The sequence below is a fragment of the Chelonia mydas genome, chromosome 2 (genome assembly GCF_015237465.2).
Source record: "Chelonia mydas isolate rCheMyd1 chromosome 2, rCheMyd1.pri.v2, whole genome shotgun sequence".
Taxonomy (NCBI): domain Eukaryota; kingdom Metazoa; phylum Chordata; order Testudines; family Cheloniidae; genus Chelonia; species Chelonia mydas.
Window position 1 is genome coordinate 257,701,798 of NC_057850.1, and position 11,623 is coordinate 257,713,420.

The window sequence follows — 11,623 nt, forward strand, 5'->3', positions numbered from 1 at the left end:
CTCCCCTGCCCCAGGCCCTTTTAGCTCCCCTCCTGACCCCACTTCCCTGATCCACCCCCAGCCTTGGTTCAGGCCCCCACAAGCCCTCCCCCAGTTCCTTCCCCTCAGATCCCTTCAGCTGCTCCAATCCCGCATTGGACCCAGCTCTGATCCAGACCCCCTGAGCTCCACGTGTCCCCTTCCCCAGCCTCAGCAGCTCCAGTCCAGACCCCCAGTTCTGCTCCCACTGTCCTCCCCTGTCCCCCTCTGGCTCCAATCTACCTCCCCCTCCCCGTTCCACCCCCCACCCCATACAAAGGGGCCGGTGCTTTTACCTTGTGTTTCATCTCTAGGGGGGCCTGTGTCCCCTGTCTCTGCCTGCTGGGCCCCCCACATGTTCCCAGTGCTGCAGTGCCACCACGGCTTCCCCATCTGTCCTTGCTGGCTGCTCATGCCTGGAGCCACTCCAAACAGACTTCCCCACCCCATCTTAGCCACCCCATTTGCCCCGCATGGCCGGCGGGTCCTGCTCTCCTCCGGGGCCTCTCTCCATTGTGGAGCATTGTGGCGTAACTGCTGGTAGAGGCAGGAACACATGTGGGCTAGATCCAGGAGCACTCCATGGCCAGCAGCCCCCTGCAGCACCAGCACAGAGAGCCCTCCCCGCGGATCACGGACGCCTGGGTTCTATCTATCTATGATCTGATTACACCTTCAGGCAGTGCGTATACAGGCTGCCAGATGCCTGGGTCCTGTCCACCCAGTCAGGGGTGGAATCCCCAGAGATCTCCAGCCTGGGACTCCTGCATTTGAAATCAGATCCTGGTTGGGCCCCCATAACTTGGTGGGCCCTGGCGTGGCTGGTTGCACCATTGGAGCTGCAGTGATGGAAGCAAGAGGTGCCCAAGGTCCATGTCACTAAGCTCGGTGAGTCCAGGGTACGGGCCTCTTACATTGGCTCTGCCCGCGTGCTGGGCTTAGCGCGGTGACTCAGTTCCCTGCTGGACTTGAAGTCCAGATGCTAAAGCTATTCCATGCCTTGGGCTTCTGTCCCTCCCTGGCAATGGGCCGGGGAGGAGGGGCAGCTCGGTGTCTAATGGGGGCTTTTCAGTGCCCCCAAGCACAGGTGCGGGATTGATTCCTGCCCCTTCTCCCGGCAGCGTGGAAAGGCAAGGGGTGAGGGGAAACATGCACAATCATATGGGTCTGCGAACAGCCGTTTATTGTACAGGGAAGCCCTAGCAGATGCAATTGGACTAAGGGGGTAGCTAGGCCACGAGGAGAAGTGCGATCCCTAAGGCGGTTCTGACTTGCGCCTTGATTCCTGGTAAGCTTCCAGCGTGGGTCACAGACAGGTCTGCCAAGCTTGCATTCCCCTCCTCGATCTCTGGATTAATTCTTCGAGTGGAAAAAGGAAATGCCATGACCGATGATTTTTGCGCCTAAGCGCACAAGGGGCCACCACCTGGTGACGCGAACTGGCTATATGGGGGGAAAAGAAGTATGTGAGCATCTCCACGGAGACCTACCTGGCTTCTAATGGTGTTCCACTTCATCATCTGCACCTTGCCAAATCTCTGAGGGCTGGTTTGGGGGGCGAGGGGAGAGGCCTATTCTAACAGGCTTTGTGCAGCCCCTGCTGGGGAGCTGAGTTTGAGGCTGGAGCTAGACCAAGAGGAGCTGGGAATGGCCAGGAAGGGATGGCTGGAATTCTACGTCCCGGGAGAAGCGACTGCCATAGCAGCTGGGGCTCTTGCTGGGCACTTGGGGAAAGGGCTCGCTTTCAGGAGGAAAGCTCTCTTGGCTGCTGGATGACACCACACTAATGGGGTCTGTGCTGGGGAGGAACCGGGATTCCCAGCTGGAGGGTTGATATTCTGGGGAAACGTTATGGAGATCCAAATCATGTACTACTTTCTCTCCAGGCCGAAACAAAGCTTATTGAATTCATTGGAAAGACTGTCATGGACTTCACTTGATGTCTGGATGAGGCTCTACGGCTTGGACTGAGGGTTGACCCATCCCAGCTAAGGCAGATCCTATTGTGGGGAGACCGGGAAGCCAACATGGGACCTAATGTCTGTAGTGTGAGGTTAAGGGCATCTTCTGCTGAAACCCACACACTCATTTTGTTAGACCTGGCCGTGCAGCGACAAAGAGCCATCTCGGACATCCGCCTTCCCTGGGGTGTCTTGGTCCCAGGTAGGGGGAGGATTTGACTCCTCTCTCTGTTTGGCAGAGGTGTGTTTTCAGGTGAATGTACCCAAAGCAGAAGGAGATGTCCCACTGGCATTTTCACCCCTGGGAGATGCTGCCCCAGCCCCACTCGTTCAAGGTATAAGTTCTCCCCTCCCTCGCCCCCCCGAATCATCTGGTTGGACAGCTCACCTGTGGAGGGGCGACGTCGCAGGTGATTGCGAGGACAGGGCATGCTTCCTGAGTGGAGAAGTGTCCTGAGCAGTCTCTGACCAGCTGCAAGGGAGGGAGAGGAGGAGACAAAAGCGTAGAGTCTGTCTAAACGGCAGTTGGGGCGGTATGGCTGCAGCTCACGTAGGGATACCCCAGGTCGCTTTGATCTAGGTAGATCTAGGGGAATCTGAGGGCTGGTCTCCACTGCAAATTTACAGCGGCGTAGCTACGTCTCTCGGGGTAACATCACATCCCTGAGAGATGTAGTTATGCCCACCTAGCCCTCTGTGCAGGGCCCTCTGTGCAAGAATTCTTCCCTCGACCTAGCTGGGGCGGTGGATCATCAACGGCGACAGGAGAACCCTGCCCGTCACTGCTGTCCACACTGAAGCACTGCAGCAGCTCAGGGGCAGCCCTTCAGCGGTGCCACTGTAGTGTTGTAAGTGCAGAGATCGCTTGAGTGCACCCTGCCGGGGACGCTGGGTTCACACGGCAGCCGCTAGCTCCCGGCTGCAGTGTTGACGTACCTGACTTCCACAGGTGGGCTGAGGTCAGATCGACAGGTTCCTGGATGTCCGCTTTTAGATGCGGGGGGTTTCCATGGGGGGAGAGGAGGGTCTTGTTTCTGCTCATCTGTTTGACTGGTTCTTGTGCGAAAAGCGGAAAGAAATAGAATGGTGCTTCTCTCGGCTTGTAGCACATGGTGCAGTAACTCAAAACAGATCCGTTTAGCAGAAAAACCACCCTCCTCTTCTCTCCTGATGGAAACCACCCCACCGCTCACATCTGGAAGCAGGTGTTCAGGCACGTATGGATCAGACCTCACCCCTCCTGTCGCGCTAAGTCACTGAATCTGTGTCTTGTCACTGTGGGGTGACCAGATGTCCTGATTTTATAGGGACAGTCCTGATAATTTGGGGCTTTTTCTTATATTGGCGCCTATTACCCCCCACCCCCGTCACGATTTTTCACACTTTCTATCTGGTCACCCTGTGTCACTGCCTTGTCCACTAGACCATGCAGCTGCTGTAGTTTGAGGTGAAATCTGGTCAGCAGCTGGCATTGCTTACTGACTTCTTTCATATGTTTCTGTTCGATCTTCCCTGGCTCCTTCCCTTTGTTCTGATATTCAGTCAGTCTGGGGACTGCTGAAGACATTCGGGGAAGTTAGGAACTGTGGGTCTGTGTTGTGCTTTTTTTCCCCAGAGGTGCAGAGCACCCGTAGCTCATATTGACTTCGACTGGGGCTTCAAGTGGGCACTCGCCACCTCTGAAAGTCAAATGCTTAGTTAGGGGCCTAACAATGAATGGCAGGTGCCTAACTTTGGGTGTCTACATGCCTGAAGCTAAGCACCCCACAAATGGAGACGCCCAAAACGAAAGGCTGGTTTTGAAATTCTGGCTGTGAAATTGTTTGCCGAACCCTTGGGAATCTGCATCCCTCCCTTCACCTGAAACAAACACACATATATATCAGAGGGCAGAGGTGGCAGAGAACCAGTACATCACTCGGTCCATTTCCCTGTCATTTGTTCTCTCCAGGAACTTTTTAACCCTCTGTCCTGCCCCATTTTCAGAATCTCTAGTTCCAGGGCTTCCATCTTTTGTCTTGGGTCACAGACATTTTTTCCCTGATCTTCAGCATAATTTGCCGCCCTGCTAGGGCTGGTGGGTTGACAGACCTGAGTGAAGCTGAGAACAGATCTTTCTGAGTTGTGAGTATGACACTGGCATAGGTGCTGGAATAGGGGTGCTGGGGGGGTTGCCGCTCCCCCTGGTTTGAAGTGGTTTCCATTATATGCAGGGGTTACACAGTTTGGTTCAATGGCTGTCAGAACCCCCACTATTCAAATTGTTCCAGCACCCCTGTTCACGGGCTAAATTCATTGCTGGAACAAGCAAAAGAAACCTGCAGCTTCATTTACAGCAGTGAATCTGGCTCAACAGGTTCTGTGATGATTCATTGGATCATTATAGTTCATAACATCACAATGTAACGCCAAAGGCAGTGAAAGCCTGTCAGGTGTCCACTGTAGCCCTCAGGGACTCAGTAGAGCTTGTTGCCCATCACGGCAGAGGTGCGCTAAACAAGAGAACATGGCAATATCTCCACCCCCAGAGCTGTTCCTTACCCCATTCTCTTTGAAGGCACATTGCTCCACAGGGGCTTTGTCTGACGCTGAGCACGTGGTCTCCATGATGGTGAAGTTCAGCTGAAGAGTATTCGATACGGTGCTCTGGGCCTAAGAGAAAACCAGTAAAGGAACAAGATAACCGTCTGGTGGTGAGTAGCTTCACGCTGGGCTCAACCACTGCCTTTGTTCAGCGCATGCACCAAATGCAGCCTGAGCCTTTGGGACCCAACCTTGGTGCCCTTAAACGAGCAGTCCCACTGAAACCCTGGGTATGAAGCAAGGTATCATGTGGCGGATGGAGGCAGAGGATAGCCTTGTGTCAATGTTCTGCAGTGAGCTTACTTGTGAGAATTTCCATAGTGGATCAGACCAGTGAGCTACTCTGGTCTCCTGTCTCCAACATTGGTCAGTACCAGACACTTCGGAGGAAGGTATCAAAGTCCCCTACTGGACAATTACCTGCCATAGAGGAAAGGTGTCCATAACTTGCAGCAGGTAGTGGTTGGCTTAAACCCTGAAACAGGAAAGTTTTGTACCCTTTATACAAATTTACCCCAATTTATATAACTCCTGTTGTTCCTAGTCTCTATGTCAGTGTCTAATCCTTAGCTCGGATGTGATGTGATAAATGCATATTGAAGCAATCCACCGGTATTCATTAGTGTGGGATGAATGTTGCATTTACTTGAGATGTAGCGCTGAGGATTTGATAGGACAGAACTGCACCATTCAACCAGCTTTGAATATTTCAGTAATGCTGTATGTACAGTGTCTACCTGAGTGCAGTATGTCAGGCTAATCCTGTCCCACCAGCACCCCCACCACCACGACCAGCCATGGTTAACCCTTCTGAAATGCCTTTTTATTTCAGTGTCTGTTGTTTTGGGGATAGAAAGCAATCCTGGCTTCATTAATTCCTAATGAGCTGGGGTTTATTCCTGGCTGTGCCACTGGCCTGCTGGGTGACCTTGGGCAAGTCATTTCCCCTCTCTGTGCCTCAGTTTCCCCATCTGTAAAACGGGGATGATGCTACTGGCCTCCTTTGAGAGCTACTGATGCAAAGCGCTAGATGAGAGCTGGATATTCTTACTGAGGACAGGTTGATTAGTGGAGTGGGACCGGTTGCCCTTAGGAGGTTGCTGCTGAGTTGTAAATTTGGGGGAGTGTGAAGTCTCAAAGTTGAGAGGGTCATCACTGTTGTTAGCATCTAGCAGCCTCCTCTAAGATGGGGGGGCCCATTGAGCTAATCCCTGTGCATGCATATAGTGAGAAACAAGCAGAGATTTCTGCCCCAAGGAGTTTATCAGTTAACTACACAAGGCAGCCGAAGGATGGGACAGGCCCAAGGTCACACTGCAGGTCAGTGGCAGAGCCAGGCTGAGAATCCAGGGGCCCCTAGTTCCAATCCTGTGTTTCAGCCACCGGCCCACACCGCTTCTCAGCATTGTTAGAACAGCGAAAGGCCAGCGGGTCTGATCCAACCCACACTGGAGTCTATTTCACGGGCTACGGAGCAGGCCCCGAGTGATCCGGGCGAGAGGGGACGGGGGCCCAGGGTCAGGGAGAATCATGTCTCACCGGGTCCCTGCCTGGGTTTCAAACAGCAGCTAGCGAAGGGAACCCTTCAGTACTCACCACTTCAGGCAGAGGGGTGGCTGTAAGGAGGCGGAAGGCGTCGGTCCTTGGTTGTAGAAGTCGATGGCCCGGGCGATGGCCTTCTCGTAGGGCTGAGGGGGCTGCACGGGGACTGCAGTGGCCACGCTGAGCAGCAGCAGCAGGACCGCCCAGCAGCTCACCATCCTTGGTCCTCTTCATTTCAAGGTAAGGTGGGAGTGCAGTGCCTGGGCACTTTATATAAGCTGCCTCTTCAGCAGCCTTGTGCAAAGGGGGAATGGTTGGCTTATTCATTCTGCGCGCAGCTCTTCCTCAAAGCTGTGGCTTTCCCCTTCTCCCACAGGAAAGTGTTGTCAGCCAGCGAGCCGGTGCCTGCACAGAGAGGGGCTTCGAAACCTTGCCGCGTGTCTGTCAGGGCGATAAGGGGAGCAAAAAAATCAACTGAGGGGACAAAAGCCACTCCCCCACCCCGCAGCTGCAACCAGAAAATGGACAGCCTCTCACAGCTTGAACTGCATCCATTACAAATAACGGGGTAAGACAGAAGAGCAGAGGTGACCGGCTTGTACTTGCTAATAGTCACTATTCTAATCACGGTCGCTGACATTTATGGATAGCTGTCTGAGGGCCTGTCTACACGACAGCTGCTGAAGTGGTGCCGTTGTAGGGCCTTAGTATGGATGCTTCCCACAACGATGGAAGAGGGATTTTCTGTCTGTGTAGTTAAACCATCTCGCTGAGAGGTGGCAGCTATGTTGATGGAAGGATTCTTCCCTTCACCTAGCCACCTCTACACCGGGGGTGAGGCTGACCGAAGTACACCACTCAGGGCAAGGAATTGTTCGCAGCTCTGCGTGACGTAGCTAGGTTGCTCTAATTTTTAAGTGTAGACCAGGCCCAAGACAAAAAGACTGAATAACTGGTTTGCTGGGGATACCTAACTATCATAGAATCATAGAATATCAGGGTTGGAAGGGACCTCAGGAGGTCATCTAGTGACCAGCAAAGAAATCAGATCCCCAGTAGCCATTTAATTTAAATACCGGAGGCACCGTCCTCTGCCCTGCATCCCCCTGGCTCTGTGGAGGGTTCTCTGTACAGGCCTGGGTCCTCTCTTTTTGGGAGGGGGTGGAATCCAAGTTGACTGGGAGGAGAGAGCAGGGATAGCTCTAATGGTGCCATCCTGCCAGTGGCCTACCCCAGAGTGGGGCTCCTATAAATTCCCCAGGTTTGGGGGCAGGCCCCACTGGTTTTCCCAGGGGAATCGTCATGGAGATTTCCTCAGAAAATGTCCCCTGACCCATGGCTTTTCACACAGGAGGGGCAACCTGGGCCCAGGTTAAGAGTAAGAGTGCGATGATCTATCTGAAGATGGTAAGAGGGAATTTTGGATGCCTGGTGTTTCTATCGCAGCAGTTCAACAGCACCAACGGAAAACTTGCAGTGTCTTAGTGAGGCCCCGTTCTGGCCAGTTTTCAAGGGCTTTGCTGTGGTATGTAGCCAGGAAGCCTGGGCTGCCTAGTACTGAGCAGAGAGGAGATGGATTATCCGATTCAGAATTTTACTGGAAGCCTTCTAGCGATTTTCCAGCAGCCTTGGGTTATAGTTCCAATAAGTGGATGGGAAATCGCCAGGTTCGGAGTAAGACACAGCATAGAAAAGGTTATGCACTCTTGTCACAGTTTCAGGGTAACTACACCTGTATCCCCCCCCCCCCCCCGACTCCACAGTCCACTCTAAGAATGCCCAGTCGGGTCTCAGCTATCACCTGTCTCTGGGCAGGGACCCTGGTCCTGCTCCCTTCTGAGCTGGGGTTTTAACTCTGCACAACTCCCTGCCTTATACTGTGGTATTCCCAGCAAGCCAGTCTGCCTACCAGCCAGCCCTGTGCTTTGCTGTCTCCGAGGGCTATGAACAGTGTGTTGCCAGCAGTTACAAGTTCAGTACTGGGCAAGCTACAAGCAGTTACAGCTCTTCTAAGCAAGCATCTTTATTTGTGAGGCAAAGGCATTACAGAGAAAACAGATAATAAACAATAAACAGATGTAAACACACACTAACCCTACAAGGAGATGCCTATCAGTTTTATTGGGCCCTAATGGGCCAAAGTCTTTCCAATTCTTCTGCAAAGGTTGGGGCCTCCTTGAACAGAAGGTCCTGGTCGTTTGCTAGATCTTTGGCTGTTGGCCTCTGGAAAACCCAGTCTGAACCAGTATATGGAAGCCCCAGGGGATGTTTACAACCTACGTGATTCACTTTTATCACCCCGCAATGTTTTTGGTTCTTGGAGGAGTTGTTGGTAACCCTCCCCCGGGAGTTGCATACAATACCCGGCCTACAGTGATACATAAATTTAAGACAAGATGATTCCCAAACCCATTGTGTGGGATTGTGATATCTATCACGGCTCTCACCTTAGCAATGAAAGGAAATTCCATTCCACTGCTGCACAATGGCACGGCATGTCTTTTTCTTTCCAGTGCTAACTAGTAAGGCAGTATTTTTTACATTCAGAAGAGCAAATAAATTCCTCTTTTGTCCATAGGATTCAGCCAAATTTGAGCTATTTTTGGTGGGGGTGTTAGGATATAGATAGCATTGGATAGGTGAGTGGCAGCCTGTAAGTCCCCCTCCCCAACAGTCCGCGCAGCTGCTTGGAGGGGGTATAGCGAACTCTCGTGATGGTAGTTGCGGGTTCTGGCAAGCCAGGGTAAAGGATTTTTTGGATAAATGGATAAGGAAGAACCAGGTGCTGGGGTCAACCTGGGATGAGATTAAAAAGGAAATGGAGGAAGTATTAGGGGACCCAGAGGAATGGGGGGTGGCTGAGGAGCCCACCCTCCTTGGTATATGGGTAGCGGAAGAAGGTCCCTGCCCATGGGGACTGAATGCCATCCAGGGAAAGGAGGCCCTTCAGTCCGCTTGTCAGAGGTTTGAAGTTAGGGCAGCATTATGGGAAGCTGCCAGGAATCTATCAAGTTTGGTGCTGCTTCAGCAAGGGCTGCTGGAGGGTTGTAAATTAGTTAGGGGGAGTTAAAGATGATTTGGCACAACAGGGTTTAAAGTCAAAAGCAGAGTTAACAGACGACCTTTAGAGACTGGAGCTGGGACTTGGTCCTGGGGGAGGGGAGAGAAAGAAGGGGAAGAAAAAAAAAAGTTTCAAAGTGCAAAATGGCAGGGGGTTTGCAGGAGCAGGTAACAACTCCCACTCTTCTCCCAGAGCCAGGATGAGAACCTGGGGATAAGGGTTCCCAACTGTTTCAACCCAGGGAACCTACTCTTGGCTCAGAGCTAGCTATGACCTTTTCTTCTTTTCCTTCTTCTTTTTCTCGGTTTACTTAATTTGCTGCTGGTAGCCTATACTTTAAACTGACCTGACAGGCTTAATTGGCTTCTTTCCACCTCTCCCCCTGCCTTTCCACACTTTTGTTTTTCTGAAGCTTTAATGGAGGGTACTTTGGATACTTATGTGAGCTGTTTTTGGTTATTTTGGACAAAGTATGACGGAGGTCTGTTGTATTCCACTGGAATTTTTGGAGTAAAAGATCCATGGGCATCCATGGAGACAAATGTTTTACGGCCTCTTTGAACAGTCTCAAGGTAAAGACAGCACAGGTTAAGGCAGCTGTGTGGCAATAATTGTACTTGGTGGCTAAGTTGTTACAGACAAATTGCACTGCCTTAAAGAACTAAATGTAGGAGTAAGTGATTTAAAGAAGTGAGTTACAAATAGCTTTTGCAAAAATTGATAATACAGGGTTTGCAGGAAAGTAAACATTTGGGAGTTGTGGAAATGGTAAAAGGTAACTGTTGTGAAGAGTTAAAGAGTAACAGTTGTGGTGTTACAAGAAGGAAGTTTTTGTTTAATGATAAAACCCGGTTATATAAATGTAACTGTATGTGCAACTCTGTGCAGTCACATTGGATGGAAGCTTGGTAATTAAATTATCCAAGGGGGTCAGGTAGAGTGGCTACTACCACCACTATGCTTCTGTCCCCAGAAGCGTTTACAGCTATTCTGAAGGAAAATGGGCCCTTTTCCCACAGAAATGGTCTATAAGGGACTGCTGCAGGAAGCAGGCGGAGAAATAATCTGATCAAAATTATTTGACTATTGGGTAATGTAATCAAAATCACTAAAGGATGTAAGGTTTCAGAGTAACAGCCATGTTAGTCTGTATTCGCAAAAAGAAAAGGTGTACTTGTGGCACCTTAGAGACTAACCAATTTATTTGAGCATAAGCTTTCGTGAGCTACAGCTCACTTCATCGGATGCATCCGATGAAGTGAGCTGTAGCTCACGAAAGCTTATGTTCAAATAAATTGGTTAGTCTCTAAGGTGCCACAAGTACTCCTTTTCTTAAAGGATGTAAGGGGTTTCTATTGGAACTTAACTTGGCTACCCCTGGTTGTGTCTAGTTGTACAAGATGGAAGTGTAATCGGGGTACAGTTGTGTAAAAAAGAGTAATCACAGTGCAAGGGATGTTAGGCAAAAACGAATTTTGTGTGTACAGTGCTAAAATCTGAAGCTGTGTCTCAGCTATTACCTGAGAATAAACTTAAAGCCTGGTACAGCAGAGAAACTATTGCAAACATGGTCTGTTGTACAAGAGGGGAAACTGAGGTATATCACCTCATGAATTTCATAAATGACCAGTGAGAGGGGTGGTTCACTAGCCTGACTATAGAACAAAATAAGGACAGCCTGGAGATAATTCTTCTGTTTTTCCTGCAATCAGCAAGGAAATTTGTAAAAGAAAGTGGTATTATTATTATTAAGCAATAATCTGTCCCCACCAGGGGGGTGGAAATTGTTTCTTTTGTTTTTCAGACACTCTACAAGCAAGCTGGCGCCAGCGGGAAAAATAACCCACAATACCATGGATCTGTGTTTTGTGTTTGTCTGTGGTGTTTGTCTTGTTGCTAGCATTGTTGTGTTTTAATGAACAGAAAATCTCATGATGTGGGTGGGGGATGGCTTCAAAAGGCTGACCGGGGGAGGGGGGGGGAGATGTGTATGGGAATGCAAAATGCTCAGCTAGGAGGCCAACACCTGTGTAATAGCTACCGTGGTACCTGGAAATGGAATGGCAACTAAGGTGGTCCCCACAAGCCCTATGGAAATAATGAGAAGGGGAGGAGCTCACTGGGAATCAATGGAGGGGTGTGTAAAATAGTGTAAATCAACAGAAGGTGTTTGGATGTGCCCCTCTCCTATGACTATGGAGAAGCAGAATCAATGGCCTATGCAAGGGGTGGACAATTGGGTGTACTCTGTATAAGGTGTTTTGCTGGGAATGTACATATTACTGGGGGCACAGTTACACCAGCCCATAACCAAACTACACCCATCTATACGCTGCTATCTGGACTTTGGTGCACAAGTGGATCTGTGAATCTTATTGCTGTGAATAATCAAATCAGAGCATATGGCCTGATTCCATACCAAGTGGTTAAGCTGGTTTGGACAATATCCCATTTCTCT

At 50.5% G+C, this 11,623-nt stretch overlaps 1 protein-coding gene across 1 annotated transcript; it reads right to left on the reverse strand.

Moving 5' to 3' along the window:
- Positions 1 to 1,193: 1,193 nt before the first annotated feature.
- Positions 1,194 to 6,542, reverse strand: LOC102946651 (cathelicidin-3-like). The gene is given in 5 exon segments (XM_043541725.1): positions 1,194 to 1,461; positions 2,368 to 2,451; positions 4,521 to 4,631; positions 6,159 to 6,196; positions 6,199 to 6,542. Coding segments are annotated over 5 exon segments (447 nt in total). The 5' UTR covers positions 6,323 to 6,542; the 3' UTR covers positions 1,194 to 1,371.
- Positions 6,543 to 11,623: the final 5,081 nt, after the last annotated feature.